At 49.0% G+C, this 17,961-nt stretch overlaps 1 protein-coding gene across 1 annotated transcript; it reads left to right on the top strand.

The window, feature by feature from the left end:
* Positions 1-31: 31 nt before the first annotated feature.
* Positions 32-17,376, top strand: MRPL21 (mitochondrial ribosomal protein L21). The gene is made up of 7 exons (XM_082485669.1): positions 32-79; positions 1,890-1,950; positions 6,523-6,608; positions 9,642-9,805; positions 11,349-11,401; positions 16,360-16,463; positions 17,140-17,376. Exons 1-7 carry the CDS (start codon positions 40-42, stop codon positions 17,202-17,204), a joined length of 573 nt encoding a protein of 190 aa, XP_082341795.1. The 5' UTR covers positions 32-39; the 3' UTR covers positions 17,205-17,376.
* Positions 17,377-17,961: the final 585 nt, after the last annotated feature.

Below are 17,961 nucleotides of genomic sequence, written 5' to 3' on the forward strand. Positions count from 1 at the left end.
CCGCCGGGGACTTCCGCTTCCGGGGCGGGGGTCATCGCGATGGCGGCGGTGGCGGTGGCGGCCCGGCGGAGGGCGGCAGGTGAGACGGGACGGGACGGGACGGGACGGGACGGGACGGGACTCGACTCGACTCGACTCGACTCGACTCGACTCTCCGAGCTCCCCTCCAGCCGGGGAGGGCAGGGCAAGGCAGGCGGGCAGGCGGAGCAGAGTGTCCGCCGCCGGCAGTTTGAACGGCCCGGCCCTGACAGGCCCAGCGAGCCCCCGCCGCCTCCCCGCGCAGGGCGGGTGCTCGTGGCCCCGGTTTATCCGCGCCGGGGGGAGGGGGGTGGCGGCGGCGGCGCTCTCCCCGTGGGGGAAAGCTGCAGAGGTGAGAGGGGTACAAGAGGAGCGATTCGGGTCTTTGGCAGCATCAGCCTTGGAGCAGCCAAAAAGCCGGGCCGTGGGGGTGGGGGGCACGATGATAAAAAGGGAAATCAACTTTACACGCTTTTTTCTATCCCGGTGTGAACCTTCCAGCAAAATCTAGGGACTGGGGAGTGTGGGGGGGGACCCCATCAACCTCCTCCCTCCCTCCCGGGGCCGGGAAGCTGGGCGCGTGTCTGTTGGGGGAACAGACTGGGGGCTGGGGGCCCTGGCTTGGGGGCTGGGGGCCCTGGCTTGGGGACCGGGTCGGGCTTCTCCGCCAGGCGAGCGTGACCTTGGTGAGCTGCAGCAAGTGAGGTGGTTAAGTACGTTTGATTTTAAGAGGTCTTTCTAGTCCCTTGTCATGCTTTGGCTGGTGGGTGAAAAAGATAATGTTCCTGTAAAGAAGCTGTGCATGGTCTGCCTTTTAATTAAACAAATTGTTCCAGAAAGCATATTGTTGTCCCTGCGATAACAAAGGCATAAATCCTTGAGCATGCATTTTAGATCTTCATCTCTTTCTGCTAATGAACAGTGTGTGCAAGTTTAGCTCCCTTCCAAAAAATGCTGAAGCTACACTCAAAGTGTAATTTAAGTTGTAGTAAACCACTTGTTCTTTGAAAATTTGTGTGCTGGAATAGTAACACAGCTTCACTGTTTTGGTGAACGTTAGCTGGTGTATATGTAGCTCTGAAAAGCATGAATAACTTTTTCTAATGCCCATGTTCTATTGTTGTTACGTGTTTAGCTGTGTAGCTCCTCCACTCCCCTTGTGTAGAAGGAAAGGCATGTCTGGGATGGTGCTAACCGAGACACAGGAGTGTTAAAACCAAATCTGCAGAACCTGCTCCGCTCTTCCAGTTCCCTCTGTTTCACTGGGATTGCGGTGTGTGCCTGGGAGCTCCAGGGCCAGTGAGTTACTGGCAACGCATCTTCTCTTCCTTCTCTCTTTTTTGAGTGGAAGCTTTGTAAGGCTTAGTAGAAGTTGCTGAGAATCACCTGGTAAATGTTGTGTAAAGGGCCCTCCCCCTTTTGGAGGGCCCAGAGGCCTGGAAGGGATCCTTCTAGCAGCATCAGTGCTCAGAATTGAGAGAGTGCACCATAGTGTTCTTCAGACCAGCCACCCTTCCCCTCTCCATTCAGTCACGTTGTTTTCCCAAAAAGGTGGGATGCTCCAAGTGTGTCCTTATTAAATTGTAGAGTCTAGCTGAAAGTGTCACTTGAAATAAGTGTGTTTGCAGTGAGAGGCCTTTCTCCTGCTCTCTTGCAATTCTGTGCACAACTGATGGGTCCTTTCTCATATCGTGTATCTTGGTTTGCTTCCCCCTCTATCTTTGCCTGTCATGATAAAACTGAATGAAGCTTTTACAGGCAGAAGAATGGTACCACAAAGCTGACCAGCGCTGTGAATGCTGCCTCACCACGGACTAAAAGCCCGGCAGTTGCTGCTTACTTTTAATTCTTTTTCCCTCTCTCCCTTTTAGCCTTCTTCCTTTCATCTGCGGTTCGGCACCAGAGCTCCCAGAGCACATCATTGCAGCAAGGGTAATGTCAAACGATTTTCTGCTTTACATTTTGCTGCTTGAAATGCAGACCGTCCTTGGTGGGGGTGGGGAGGGCAACTTGTTTTCCCTTTCGAAAGGAGCCTTGTCTGACCCCTTTGTCTGTTGCTTCCTCGTAAGTTTTGGACTTGCTGTCTACCTTCAGTCACCTTTGCCAGAAGGATGTTTCTGTTATTTGTGAAATTAAGCAGCAGTTTCTAGAGACAGGTGGTTCAGTCCTCCACAGAGAAAAGGGCCACAGTGTGGGCTCAGCCTGTAGTAGACAGCAGAGAAGGCACTCAAGTCAGGACATTGAAACACCTCAACTGCAGAAAGAGCTTCAGCTGCCGCTCGTCTTTTTAAGTACAGGTAGTCTACTCCTGAGGCATGGTTCATCTTCTGCCTGAAGTCTCTGTTATCTGATAAATACTGAACTTGCACTGCAGTCTTCGTAAAAGGTGAATATGAGCCAGCAGTGTGCCCAGGTGGCCAAGAAGGCCAACAGCATCCTGGCCTGTATCAGGAACAGTGTGGCCAGCAGGACTGGGGGCAGTGACTGTCCCCCTGTACTCAGCACTGGTGAGGCCCCACCTCGAGTGCTGTGCTCAGTTTTGGGCCCCTCACGACAAGAAGGACATTGAGGTGCTGGAGCGTGTCCAGAGAAGGGCAACAGAGCTGGTGAGGGGTCTGGAGCACATGTCTGGTGAGGAGCGGCTGAGGGAACTGGGGGTGTTCAGCCTGGAGAAGAGGAGGCTGAGGGGACACCTTCTCGCTCCCTACAGTGCCCTGAAAGGAGGGGGTAGCGAGGGGGGGTCGGTCTCTGCTCCCAGGGAACAGGCGATAGGACAAGAGGAAATGGTCTCAAGTTGTGCCAGGGAAGGTTTAGATTGGATATTAGGAAAATTTTCTTCACCGAAAGGGTTGTCAAGCACTGAGACAGGCTGCCCAGGGCAGTGGGGGAGTCACCGTCCCTGGAGGTGTTTAAAAGATGGGCAGATGTGGTGCTGAGGGACATGGTTTAGTGGTGGACTTGGCAGTGTCAGGTAGGTTTACGGTTGGACTTGATCATCTTAAAGGTCCCTTCCACCTAAATGATTCTGTGATTCTATGAAATGTGATTAACAGCCCAGGCACAGGACACCAAGCCAGGAAACTTCAGGCTTCATTTGCTTCAGCACTTTGAGCTGTTTGTTTGTGTGTTTGTTTTGTTTCCTCTGCTGGGATCTCCCGCAGCGGTACCTGGACAGAGCTGCAGGCTGTGCTGCTGCTTGCTTTAACCAGAAGGGGACACTGCAGAAACAGAGAACTCCTGTGAGCAGCATCGGGGAAAAATGGCAAGATTTGCTCCTTCTGTCTGCGCTGCCGAAGGGTGCAGAGGGGTGGCCTCTTCCCGCTGGTCCTCAAGCGTGTGGGAACACAGTTTGGATCTCTGCCTCTGTGACACAGCGCCCAACTAAACCCCGCAACAGACCCACGAAGCCTCGGTGCTTGTGGTTGTGTACTTGGTCGCAATTGCTTTGGATTTCTGATAAATTAAAGCCCTTTGAAAGCGTCGCTGGCTATTACAGAGTGAACTGATCAAGGGCAACTGCTGTTGTGTTAATTTCGCCTTCTTTCACTAGCATCTAATGTTTTTTCCTGAATATTTTATGCAGTTTGTGCATCCTGTGTTATTTATAGAAAGCGTGGATCTCAGCGCACAGGAAATTCTTCTGATTCATGATGGAGACGGTATTTACTGAGCAGCAGCTTTCTCTTCAAATTTCAGAAACGGGTTACCTTTCTGGTCATCTCATCGAAATCCGGGGTGAATCTCCCTCCTCTTTAAGATTGTCTTTCTGGTATCATAGATTCCTGCTTAATAAGGAACTATAATCTGATACCTTTTGGTCCTGTGTCTCTTTCTGAGTAAGGGCATTTGGCACCTCTGGGGATAATCCCCGAGGGCTGCAGGATGGGCTTGTGCCTGCTTTCCTTGCCCCCTGAAGCGTGTACTGCAGTTCTGATGAGAGCACTGTATGTGCAAAGTACCACAAAGTACCATCCCTGGTAGGAGTGGTGCTTTTCTCGCCAGTTCTTTGGGAACAAATCAATAGTTTTTGTAACTGGCTCTTATGCGGAGATGTAAACAGCTGCCTCTGGTCCTCCTTGTTGTTGCTCCTTGTCCTAGAGATCTTGAAAAACAGCTAATTATAAGCAAGTGCCATTTGCATTTTTTCCGCTCAAACTCACACTGTGAGTTTTGCGTAGTGTTTCATTTTTGAATTAACACCCTGTGGCACATTTGAGCGGAGTTAATTGTTGTTCAGCTCTGATGTTTTAAACAGGGTTCTCGTGATGTAGTGCTGTCTGCGCCGCTGTGAAGAAAGGCAGTGTGTGCGTGCAAGCAAATACCTGCAGTGCTGACGGTGCGGGGCTTGAGGCAGGCAGGAAGGAGTGCGGTTGTGAGGCAGAGGATCCCTCCCAGGGATGATCTTGAGAAAAGCAGAAAGAATCCACCATGACAGCTAATGAAAACATGTTGCTGGCTGCTAGCTGAAATGCCCCTGGCAGTTTTCAGTCTTTCCTTCTGTATCAGTGCTGTGGCCTGCTTGCCTTCAGGCCCTCAGTTTATTCACTAAACTGAAGCTGTCATGTGTTGTGACAGCCCTATACCATTTTCAGTAAGTAAGAGAGCAACATCTAAGTGTAGAAAGTAGAGCAGGCTTCAGGCAAGATGTCTTCTGTACAGAATTTGTCATTCAGGTGCTGGTGCAGTTTGAGCTGTGGTTGCTCCCACCATTGTGTCTGTGCTGAATGATCCTAAAGGGACGCGTCTGTGATGCTCAGGAGTCCCCCGGGCTGGTCACCAGGACGTTTTGAGATGGAGAGGCTCTTGTCTCAGCGCTACAGTTGCAGAGTGTTTGAAAAGAGACGTTATTAAAGTGATTCTCTATCACAACAGTGGAAAATACCCTTTCAAGAAGAGTAAGAATTTAATTTGCACTTTTTAGCAAAATATCTTAGCGCTCAAAGTCATCATGAGCAATGATGCTTGTGCTTGGCTGGATGGCCGTGGGACGGTGCATGCTCCCTTCTGTGGGCAACCTGAACCAAGATAGGCATGGGCCTGAGAAGTCTTGTTAGATGTCTCTGCCAGTCCCTCCCCAGTCTGGTGTTGTCAATTTAGACAGACATGGTAATGGCGCAGAAGAGGCTTTTGGGCTAAACGTTTGTGGTATTGAATGCTGAATTGCACTGGGGGTGGGAGAAGCCGTTATTATTGCCATTCAGGGAACGCAGCTGTAAGCGACAAAAGAAGAGCAGCCTCATAACTCTCCTGTAAAGAACCCAGCTGTGGTCTTAAGGCCCTCTCTAAACTATCTATTTAACAGAGAAGAGCTTCAAAAAATAGAGGAAAAAAGGATGCCTGTGAGTCATTCATGTGTCGCGCTCAGGGCTGGTTTAAGAATGCTCATTAGCCCTTCTTCCCCATCAAAGGCACGTTTCCTCCTCCCGGATGCTCCCCACTATTGGGTAACTTCAGGGCTTCGTGCTTGGTGCTGAAGTGGGTTGAGGAGCATTAACGTGTTCAGCCTCTCAGCTGTGGTGGAGGTAACTTGTCTCTGTACCCGGAAGAGCTTAACAAAAGCCTTTTATCTAAAACTCAAGTGTCAGCAAGGCTTAAGGTAGGTCTGTTTCCATTGGAGTTGGTGACAAAATTCCAGTCTGTAAAAACAAGGTGGTGGAAAGTCACTGGTGGTCGCTGGGCTTGGTCTCCACTAGCACATCCAGCTGCAGATCTCAACATCAGGAACAAGTGAGAACCTAGCTTGGGCGAGTTTTCAGTTAATTTTCGATCTGTTTCTTTCTGCAATCTTCCTTTGTTTCAAACTATTTCAAATAACATTCTGAAGTGGGAAGTAAAAACAAACAAACAGAAAAATCCATTTCCCCATACTGAATTTTATGGGTGGGAGTAAAGCGAACCAACCGCTGAGGCACTTATCCCTTTTTCTTAAAGCTTGTTGCAATTTATGGTGGACCTAACTGACGTTAAGCCCTGGGAGCAGTGACTATGTTTGGTAGAGCATTTGTAAGCTGAACTCAGAAATGAGATCAAGTGTTTTCTGCATGTTTTTGAACAGCTTTCTGATATGGGCTGCAGCTTCAGCACTTTTGCAGCATTTCTTGTTCTATTGGAGTGCTTTTGCCAGGTGTTGGGAGGAAGGTCTGGGGGCTTTGCCATATCCAGTGTCCTCCATTGGATTAAGCCCTAGGGAGGTAACGTGGCTTTTGCCTCACCTGCCACCCTCTGTCCATAACGCTTAAGACCAGAACAGAAAACCTCTCCTCGCTCATGAGCTGCTACGAAGTGAAACGTGATCCATGGGCAATTGCCTTCTGGCCCCAGTGGGCTTTGGGTCGAGTCTTTCATACTGACAAATTGTAAAGTCTCCTGTATAACTGCTGCTCCCCCAGTGGAAAACCACTTTACTCCATCTCCAACTTCTTTTACCTTTTTTCCTCTCTTCATGTTTTATGTCTCTTGACAATATCTGTTTGCTACAAATTAATCTTACCTTATCATTCACAGACTTGTTGCCAAAACATCTCTGACTTCACCGCCATGGCCTGAAGTGAAACTTCCAGATCCAGTCGAAGAAGCGAAGTACCATGCAGGTAAAGGTCTTGAGTCTCAGGTGAAGACTAGCACTCCGGTATTGCCATTGGTGGCCTGACTGAACATAAGTATCTTCAAGGACTGGAGCTAGTCTTTGTTCTTCACATTTTTGTCACATTTCTGGCATGTGTTAGTGTCACTGGACTTATGTACTGGAGATTTGGGTAGAATATGAAGTCTCCTTAGTTTATGGCAGCATGGCAGGTTGTAAGACCCCCAGAGGAATCTTACCTGATGTGACGTATTGCTTTCTAAAGCATGAAACAAGCCTTTGGACAGGAGAAAACAATTATTTTTCTTTTAATGGGTAAATCCAAAAGCTAAAGCCAGCATCAGCAGTTGGATGGTGGGCACATCCGAGAGCTGGTATATTTTAGTACATAAAACAGAACACTTGAGCCAGCATAAACAGTTGGGTGGTGGGCACATGACAGAGCTGCAGAGGTGTGACATAAGGCAATGAGCAGCTGGGAAGCGACATAACGTTAGTGAGTGCATTCTTGTCCCCACATCCAGCCAGGACCGTTGAACGTGGCGGAGGCTCTTCTGAAAGGAGCACGTGGACTGTAGAGCGGTCAGCCTCACAAATCAGAGTGCAGTGCCCGTAGCTGTTTAGCAGCCGTCCTCATTGCTTGGCCTTACAAGAACATGTCAGTCTTCCGCTTGTAACCAGACGCAGGTTCCCCTGGCAGGTGGGGATGTGAAAATCAAATACAGAGAAGCCGTATGTGTCTAGCCTCGTATTGCCCCGTGGGGCTGCTGTCATCCAGACCGTGCTAGGGACGGTAGTGGAGAAGCCAACACGGGTACAGGATGTTTCTCAGAACTAGGCAGTAACAAGCCCCAGCGGGTGAGTTTCCTTTACAGTTGCTGTGGTGGTGGCAATTAGCAGTCGTGTACTTCACGCAAGCAGCGAGCTCCTGTGTTTATTAACAGGCAGTCTTACTGTCTCGTTACGTTAGCCTGTGGGACATCTGTGAAGGGCACCCGACTTCTCTGCTTCAGGTGGAAGAGACCCAGGAAGCAAAGGAGAGGAGTTCTTTTACAAGGAGAGAGTGAGAGGAAAAAAGCTGAGTTGTGTCCACCTGTTTGCAGGTACTCAGCCAGCTGATAGGAGACCGTGAATAACTGTGAGCGATATGCTTTGGAGAGAGCCTCCTGCTCCAGGTCTCCTCTGGCTGTTTTTCATCCTGCTCTTTATCTCCTTTGTGCTCTTGCGATTGCTGAAGTGACAGATGAGTGTTCTGTCCCTGTGCATGATTTGACCCAGTAGTGAACCGTAAACTGCTCGGTTTGATTTGCGGAAGCCCTGTGGTGAACAGAGTCCCATGTTCCCCTGACGGATTCACATGGGATCCTTGGGGCCGCTGTGATTTCCGAGCCTTGTAACCTCCTACTGTTTATGAGCTCGCGTCATTATCTCCTGGCTGTGCTTATCCAAAGCAGACAACAGCAAAAGCATTTGAATTCTGCCTTCTGTTGTCCTGCCGGCTATGGAAACAGCTGTGGATATTTTAGGAAGGGTCGCCCCACGTGGTGCTGAGATACGAGCCATACCAGCAATCAAATGGTAACATCACTTGATGTTTCCTGTCACTAGAGGTGTTTGGAAGAGTTATCAACAACTTTGGAGCCCAAGTACAGTGAAAAAATCTTACAAAAAGATGAGAAAGCCCCGCGGGTAGAAAGTTGAAGTTTGACAAGCAAATAACCCTTGTTAGAGTGTGCCTCTACGTGGGTTTTGCTAAGAGAAAATTGTATGCCAGCATTTTGAAATTTTGGTTTTGAAATGTTGGCCACAGGACTACTGATATACCTAGATCAGCAGTTTAGAGCTGGAAGAAATCTATCGTTCCCGTTGTGCAGTTGAGGGCATAACAAAGAGAGGGGGTTGTATTTTTTCTCTGGACACTTATAGTGGACCACTGTGAATCAGAGAAAAGAGCACACAGTGGATTGTTCTTCTGGGACAGCAATTCCAGCAACACAGAAGCTAAACTCTTCATCAAAGAAGGAATTGAAGCAGCTACTGCCTTGCCGATAGCTTCTGTTCTTACCTCTACCGTCAATAGGTTGCGTATGCTGGGTTGAAACTTGGACACTTTCAGAGTGTTCCTGTAAGGGCTGGGTTTGGTTTGACTGGCTGCTAAATTCTGCTCTGTCCCAAATGGATGTTGTTTTGTTTACATTCCCAGAAAAAAAATGATTCAGCCACTTTTGAGGACAATGAAAAAAATCTATTTTTCCAGTTACAGAAAAGTCGCTCTTTTTCTTAACAGCTCAAGGGGGTGGAAAGCTACTATTTGGCTCTGGAATGGCACTCGTTAAGCAATACCTTTTGATGTTCCCATACAAATTGGTTTTGGCCTCACTGCCCAGGAAGCTGATCACAGAAAACTGAGTTGGGTCATGTGTAGGACCTCATCCCTGGGAGCTGTACTGCTCCTGGCACCTGCTCTGCGTGCGTGTGCATAGGGGAAGGGATTTTCTGGAAAAGAGTGAAAGGTACCTCCAGCAAAGACAAGAGAGACGAGTTCTCAACCAGACTTTCCTGGTATGCTGGAGCCTTTTTTCCTGGGTACTTTGCCAAACTCTCCCTCATGTTCTGCATGCCTTACGCAGTGTTCAGAGTCCTGAGCCATCTGCATATTACTTGGAAGTTGCAGGGGGGCTCCCCTCCAAATGTAGGATGCGTGGACAAGCGCTCTTTCTGGGAGCAGTGAATACACTGCATTTTAGCGTGCCGAAGAAATAGACTGAGAAGTCAAGTCTTAAATTAGCTACACAGTAAATATATTAGGTGTTTACTTATGCATGGGTTTGCCAACAACTAAAATACAAATAGGTCATTAAGCTTACAAAAGGAAGGCTCTCATGTTGTAGGAAACAGCATCGCTGTTGATCTTCGCTTAAAGATTCCCCAAAAGATAAGAGTGTTGGTGGGAGAGCAGTGTGGCTGAATTACTCCTGAACAGCTCTCGGCACCTTGCTGGGTTTGCCCCACTGACCCCTTCCCTCCTGTCTGCCCGCAGAAGTGGTACAGAAGGTGAACAAGATGATCGCAACGGGGCAGTACGGAAGGCTCTTTGCTGTGGTCCACTTTGCCAGCAAGCAGTGGAAAATAACCAGTGAAGACTTGATTATGATGGACAATGTACTGGAGGCTGAATGCGGAGACCGAATCCGGATGGAAAAGGTGACGTGCCGTCCTTCCGCCGTGCCTGCGATGCCATGCTGTGTCTGGGGCCAGAGCAAATTGCCTGTGGACATTCCCTGAGGCAAAACCCATAACCAGTTTTTAAAAACAAGTCCTGAAGAGCTCCTGTTGGATCTGTTTGTACTCCAGCTATTTGCTTGGCCTTCGTTTTGTTCCAATTTCAGTTACTCTCTTAGTGATAATATTATTGTGATTTCTGTTGAGCAGGGTTGGAATGAGTCGTGCCAGACTCTGTTAGGAGACAGATTTTTGTTGTACTGACTTCATCCAAAAACCCAGAAATTACAGTTGTTGTTTCTAGAGACGGCAGCTAAAGACTGTGTTTACCTTGAGGCTCTAACACCCAAAATACTTGCAGTACTCCCAGAGGGACTGTCACTGCTCAGTGCTTTGCAAGATCCTTATCACGCTGAGTGTGCTGGGTGGAGGGAGAGGGATGGTGCGCGTAGGGGAGAGTTGCCAAGACGCAATTCAGTATCTTTCTCCTTAGCCTTGGTGAGCTAGCAGGAACTTGTAGAGGCTCATTAATCCAAATCTTAAATGAAAGATTATGAAGTGGGATTCTGTCGGCTTAATCTTAGCGTTGGTTGCTAGAGCCAAGCAGGCAGCGAAGGAGAGCTGGGCAGTTTTTCTACTCCTCCATGGCTTCGAAGTCCAGTTTTGAGGCAGCTTTTTTGGCATGCCTTCAGCTGCGTCCTGCATCCTTGTATACAGCAGAGAGGAGGGATTTGCGTGGAGTGGCCAGCTAGGAATGCAAAGGTCGGGATGGGAGTGAAGAAGGTGAAAAGCTTGCCTAACTACCGTAACCCTTTGGGGATTTCACTGGCAAGTAACTGTCTAAAAAGTCAGAACATCTCATGGCGATTTATATGTTGCTTTTAACTGCTGCCATACAATTAGCGTGGGGAAGGAGGCAGTCCGTAAGAAATGCCGCCTCTTCTCACCACAGCCTCTCTGTTATCCTGCTTGGTCCTTTAGATAGGCAAGCGGTTGAAATGCCCTGAAACAAAAGGGCTACTCCCTGGGGTGGGGAACCCCCCCCAGACGTTCATTTCTTTATTGGCCATCTTGAGACCTCCTGGAGAAGAGTGAGGAAAGTGTTTACTGGGACACGTAGCAATTGCTATAAAAATCCAGTGATTCTAGGAGCTGCCATTCATTCAGATCCCCCGCAAGGCACATTATTCTTCTTCCCTGTATGGCTTGTCATATGTTTTACAACTGTTGGTGAGCCGGAACAGAGAGGTTCAGTGTGTTCTGATCAGCGTGAAAGATACTTCTAAAGTATGTTTTAGTAGGATAAGCTGTCCTGGAAGACTGTTTGTTCAGTGAACCTGTTTCTTGCTTGTGTGCTGCCATTCCCCACCATCCCTCCCTAGTAACAGTGTCAGGCTTGAAATGTGTAAAGGCCTATTTTTAAGCAGTTTTACTCCTTTATGGTGACTGTAGGATTTGGAAGATACTGTTTGCATTTCTACTGGGACAATGAACCAGTGATATACGCCTGATTTATTTTCCGTAGGTTTTGCTGGTTGGTGCTGATGACTTCACGCTTATTGGAAGGCCGCTCCTGGGGTAAGATGTCTCATACAAGAATTATCTTCCAAGACAATTCTCCTACTTAATTGTAGCTTCAGGGCTCCTACGGTGCCTGAAACTGAAGACAAACCTGGATTTATCAGCAGTAGCTTTTTTCCCAGCCCTGTGGCTTTTGAAAGAATCACCAATAAAACAAGCTCATCAGCCTCTGCTGACTCTACCCGTTGCCACAGGGCCAGGGTAGAGCAGCAGTACCCATTCCTAAGGTAACTGTAGGATATTCACCTCTGTTGGGTTGGATCTTTTTCTCATAAGCCTTGTACAAACTAGCAGTAAATCTTGCTCTTCGACACCTTTACTCCCTTACCTTAATTTCGGTGATGGTCATCTTAGAATAACCCAGAAGTCGTTGCCCATCCCTTAACAGATTTGACTTGGGCTTTTTAACCCATTTCCTTTTGCCCTCGTCTTAACCCAGCAGGCCTTAATCTTAATTTCAGAGTTCCTAATTTTCCCTTCCTCCTGGTCACGTGGTGCAGCAATCGCAGAACTGAGGAGAAGTTTACCCGGTTGGCACCATCTCCGTCCCAGTGCTGCAGGACGTGCTATACAAACTGGCAGAACACCTGGTTCTGCAGCCTTTGCTGTACCAAAAGGAAGCGGTTCGTGGCCCGGGTGTTACTGCTCAGCTCTTAGCGCTAGCCAGAAGCAAAGTCATGAACTATTGTTCCCAGGACAAGAGGTTTTAGTGGTAAAACACAAGTCGAGATAAGGCAGGCTGCAGGTGCTCGGCGTGTGGAAGCCCTGGCTGTGGTCTGGTTGCAGGCTAGACCCCGCGTTTAGGTCTTAGCTTGAACTGCAGCAACTTTGGCAGAGGATGGTCGGGTTAAGGAGGACCTCGTACCTCTGAGAATTATTTCTTGGTAGCTTGTAGATTTAGGTTAGAAATACCACAAGGTTTCAGACTGGTTTCACTTCTGAGTGGTTTCTGTGGTACCAGGGAGCTGTTGGTATTTGAGAGTTGCTTGTAACATGCTTGTGTGGTTGGTAACGTGACTTCAGTTGTACTGGCGGTAACTGCCTCGGGTTCCCTGTGTTAGATGGGATTTTGGGGCTGCCCGTCCTTTTAACAGTACTGCAAATAGGTCTGGAATAGCAGATCCTTGGGAGTCTGAATTACAGCCAGATACTGCACTTGTGAAAGGGAATCTCATTATTAGGACTAGAAATGTCATCTTGCGGAAATTCCAATAAGAGCCCAAGTTCTGCCGACAGGGATCTGTCATGGCAGGCGGGTTAGGAGCACCGTCCTTCACCTGGCGCTCTTAACTGGCGGCCCTGGGGTGGTTCTTTGCAACTCTCAGTTTGTGTGCTGGACTTGGCATGTGGCCCGGGAGCTCCGGGACAGGAAGGAAAACAGCTGTCTGGTTCCCGCAGGTGCTCTAAGTGTCTGCAGAGCGGTGTCAATTGCTTGAAGCGGACCAAACTGCACATCTGCCGGTCTTAGCTTGAACTCCAGCAGCTTTGGCAGAGGAGGATCGGGAGGAGGCGGCGGCTGACCAGGCGGAATGAAAGGCTGGCGGAGAGGTGCCGTCCCCTCTCTGAGCCGTCGGGAAAGCTCCCGAGCCCCCAGCTCTCCGGTACGGGCTGAGGAAAGGAAAGCAGAACGCAGCGTGTCACAGGCAACGTGGACTGCAGTTCTTTCACATAGTTCCCAGTTGTGCCTAAACCACAGACGTTTTTGAAGGGAGATAAGAGCTTGGATGCGAACAAAGGCGGTTTTGTTTTTCTGTTGTTTTAAAAATAAACACATCAGCGAGTGCTTGCATCAGCGTCTGCACAAGTTCATTACAGCTGCGCTCCCTGTTCAAACTTGGAGGCGGGTAGGAACTTGTCCTGTTTTGGACCGACGGTCATGTTTTAGTTTTCTGTAGCAGTCAGATACCTCCCAAGATGACACTCCTCTAAAGCCTTAAAAAAACAACAGTGCAACAAAACATATCTGCGTGGCAGAGGCTATTCTGGGAACTTCTAGCTGGCTTCTGCTCTGGAATCTGCGGGGTTTTGTGTTTGTTCAAGTAACTTGCTGCCCGGTCGATCGGCACAAGGCTACCGAGCAGTATGCAGTTGTACTTTGCTTAGCAGAATAATGCAGAAATTGTTTTGCACTTTTAAAGCTGTGGTTAGAAGTGAGCATCACCTTGGGCAGGTTTGTGTTTCAGGCCATCAGTTGAGTGCCCTCAGCTGTTTTAGACCTGAGTGAGATGAACGGTGCCTCTATGAGAAAGCTTAGCCTATTTCTAGACAAAGTGCAGCTGATGGGGAAGTTTTTCCTCTAGATGAACCCTGCTCCTTCTCCTGCTACCTGCTTGTTTTTGCAGTGGCTTCGGTGGCGATGACAAAGGACCTGTTCTTTTCCCAGCCAGCCAGCCTGGGATTCGGTTATCTTCCGCAGGGAGCAAGAGAGCTTGTCAGTTGAAGTTATTACCTCTAAGAGTTATGATCCTTTGGGGTCGTAGGTTGCCTGGATCTTTTTCGCTGCTTAATGACAACAGCTTTCAGCCCAACTTAAATCTATGAGATTTCAGTGTGAATTTTTCTTGCCACCTGCAAAAATGTGTTAGATGTGCTTTGTCATGAAACATTTTGCTGCTGAAAGCGGCAGCCCTGGCTGTCCCTGTCAGGCTCTGGGAAACGTGTGACCCCCTTTTTGTTTTTATGGACATTCCAGTCATACCTAAAACATTCAATAAAGATATTTTTTTTTTCTTGGGCTCTATTTTGCTGAGAACTTTTCTGTTCCTATACGCTTCACCAGCAAGTTGGTTTCTGCTGTGCTTCAGCCTCGTAACCAGCAGGTCCTGATGCTCTGTCCAACAGAGAAGGACTCACCGGGGCCCGTTGGCCTTGAAAGTTGACTTGCGGAGTGAAGCCACGCTCGGGTACTCAACAATACCCTTACAGATTCGCTGGAAAGCATGTCATCTATGAGCAAGGTAGGGGGGACACTTATCTACAGATCTGTGTCGGTGCTTCTCCCTTTGGCTGAGACAGCTAGGGCGGTCCAGTGGTGAGAGCTGTACCGAGGGCAGCTAGGCTGCGCTGCTGCAAGCGCTGGCTCTCCCGAGAGCAGCACAGAGATTTCAGTGGCCGGGTCACTTTATCTGGCCTGGCTGCTTTCCAGTTTTCCCATATGATCATCATTAGTGAGTTTCTTACGTGCCTTTACAGCCCAAGCCTGTGAGAAGGCAGAGGGAGTTTAGCTTTCCCTTTGCCTTCAGTGGGCAGGAATTAGACCCAGAAAGTGCAGCGCCCTGATTGTAGTGGTGAAACACGGCCAGCCCCTGGAATGCGGTTCATTTTCTGGTTTCTTTCCTAGCGGTGCAAGGCTGGCTGTGTGTTTCAGTGGTGCTGTGGGCCCTGTCGCTGGGCTGAGCCTGGATATCGTCCCTTAGCTGGGCCGTGGGGTCACCCAGTGGTCTCTGAAAAGCTAGATTGTCTTACATCTGTTTTCTTCTCGGCTAGTTATGAAATGCAGATATATCCTTTTTCTCCTCTGGCTGTCCTTCCCTCCTCCCTCAAGGATCCGATCTCTGATATATATTACACCCCAGAGTGGCTGTTAAGAGAGTTGGTAAATGTCTCAAAGCCTTTGGCCTCCTCGTGACCTCGCTGGCACAGTCGGGCTGGATGGGCTTCCCCCTCTGCCCCCCTGAAGTGCAGACAGAGTCGTTTGTCAGGAAAATGTTCTTTAAATGTCTTCCGGAGGCAAAGTGAGCATGCTAATGAGTTTTTAATGGTATTCTGCAGTGATGCTGCATGAAAGTGTGTCTCTTCCTCCTCCATTGTGGCTGTTGATTAAAACCACGCTTTCCAAAGCTTTAGTCTGGCTCTTGTCTGGAGGCACGTCTCTTCCCAGAGAGGAGCTGTTGTGCAGACAGGTAGCAGGTCCTCCTGCGCGTGCCTCAGACCGCCTTGTTTGCCAGCTCTGGCGTTTTTCAGATAGCAGCTGGAAATCCCAGCACTCTCTTTCTGACTTGAGTGGGACCTCTTCTCTCGCAGCTCTGCAGAATCCCCGGGTGGGCAGGAGGTGTGTTTGTGTGTGTTGGGAAAGTAATGTGGAGGGACGAATTAATCTGTGATTTTACTCACCTGTGAAGGAGGTATGGGCCATCTTCTCTTCCTCTCCATCCTCAGGGAGGGAGGATGTTTACTTGCTGAGAATGTGTAGAAATGAGATCTAGAAATAATGTGAGTCTTTGAGTGGTCTCACCACTCAACCTGAACCCCCCCAGCTGCGGGGTGGGGAGCAGTACGTGAAATCCTCAGCGAGTCCCCGTCTTCTCTTCCAATTTGGGGTAAACAAGCAGGACAGACCAAGAGTGGGAGGCAGAAGAGAGGCATGTGGGAGGAGAAGTGACTTGCTCCAGCAGCCAATTAGCGGTGCTTCCTGCTGGAAACAGTGGGCCAAATCTCGTTTCGCTGAGCCTTTGCCAGGGCTTACTCAGGTGAGCAAGGGGAGAAGACTTTCTTCCAGCTGTCTGTGATGCTTTATAGGAGGAAGGACTTCTGTGTTGACGAGCGTAGCACAGGAGAAGGGGCTACAGGTGGGTTTCATCTGTACCGTAAGCAAAGCAGGACACATAAGATCACGAGAAAGTGCCGGGGGAATTTATCTCACTGTAATCCTGCAAGTTCCTGCAGGTTCGTCTTACTACTGCCTCTGTAGCCGTTTCTGATCTTATCCCTCACATGACAGAGAGGTACCACCCTGCAAACTATCCCATCGCTTGGCTGATCCATGTACAGCACCTCGGAGCTGGGCACCACGAGGCCAACAGCCTGACAGATTTCCCTGGTGGCTTTGTAGTTCTGGTGGATCTGGGCTCTGTACGGCAGGATCTTTCTGTGTCACTTTTCCCCAGAAACCTGCTCACCGATAGGAGGAGAGTGTAAATAATTAAAAAGTGATACTTTCCAAATTTATTTTTAAGGAAAGATCTGGTCCGTGTGGAGGCTACTGTGATTGAAAAGACGGAGTCCTGGCCAAAAATTAACATGCGCTTTTGGAAGAGGCACAACTATCAAAGGAAGAAAAGTAAGATGAAAAGAACACAGAGGTTCCTTCCCTGCTGTTTCGTTGGTGGATGCGGGAGGGGGACGTACCGTGACACAGGGGCAGTGCCTGGGGAGGGACACTCAGTCACCGTATCCCCGGGGCCCCTCGTGGTACAGCACCTCTTTTCCCAGCCCGCTGTGTTCAGGGCATGGGCACTTCATCCTCCCTTGGTCCAGCGCCCTTGCGTAGGTAGCCTTGCAAAAGATCTCGCTGAAAAAAGATATCCTGGGTGGAAAAGCAATCTTGTTCTCTTTCCAAAGCATTAAATATTGGATATGTAATCACAGCTATTAGCCAGCCTGCGGTGGGCTTTTGGATTACCAAATGACTGCCCCTTCTCAGATACGACTGAGAGGGAGAAAAATTATGATGGCTTTTTTTTATGGATGGGATGCTAAAACCTTGCCCAGCCTGACCCAGTCCCACGGGACCTCTGCCTGGCCCTCCTGCTCCTGCCGTGCCAATGGTATGCAGCCGTCCTGCCAACGGGGCAGCATCTGCCAGCACACCCCTCCGAGAAAGCCGCGCGCCGTGGCATGCCCTAGCCTAACGCAGCTAAGCCAGCAGCAGCCTTCCAAAAGGTACACAGCAGGGTTGTTTTGTGCTGTCATCTGATTTTTTATTTTTTTTTTTTTCTATTTTCATTCTCTTTCAGTCATCACGAACCCGCAGACTGTCCTCCGGATAAACACCATAGAAATTTTCCCCTGTTTGTCGTGATTGATTGATCGGGTGTTGTGTGGCTTAGGTTTATTATTGCTTTAAGCAATTATGGAAATAAAACTGCCTTGTCATTGGAAAGTTCTGGACTTCTTGCTGTTGTCGGAAATGGAAATCTATATGTACTTTCTCTTTAAAAACAAAACCAAAATGAAATATTTTTTTAAACTATTATTTCAGCCTCGATGGTGTTTATTTGTCAGGAGTTTTAAACAAGGCAGGATCCATTGCTAGCTGTCAAGCTGTTTCATGCCAGCTGGGTCTGCCTTTACCTCCACTTCTCTCTCTGTACTTTAGGAATTCGGGCGCCCAGCTTTGTCTTAAAAATACCTTGGGCTTCACTGGGGGTGGAAGAAAAGGGCCGTCTGGCTCCCCAGTCCCAGAGGTAAGGCTCTGAGCCTGGAAGGCACAATCTACGTGGATAATTAGTCAATTTAAAGAGCCCGTTGCCATGCTCAGTTATTCGTGTCCTTGCAAGTTGCCCTGCGCTGGGACTGCGGGTGCCCTCGGGGCTGGCAGAGGCGCAGGCGTGTTTGGGAGAGCCGATTTGCCCTCTGGAAACGCTCATTGTGCTCCACAGCCTGCGGTTATGTGGCTGTAAATAGGTGAGGTGTTTTTTAAGAGCGCTAAGTGTAATTTTGCCCCCTGCCCCTTTTCCTCTCCTGACCAAAGCCCCGCTGCTCCGTTCATGTAACTGCTGGCATTGCACGGCTTCGGGGAATATCCTGGGTGCAGTGTGGCCCACGGCGAACATGGG

This window comes from Vanellus vanellus (genome assembly GCF_965231255.1).
Source record: "Vanellus vanellus genome assembly, chromosome: 6".
Lineage (NCBI taxonomy): Eukaryota > Metazoa > Chordata > Aves > Charadriiformes > Charadriidae > Vanellus > Vanellus vanellus.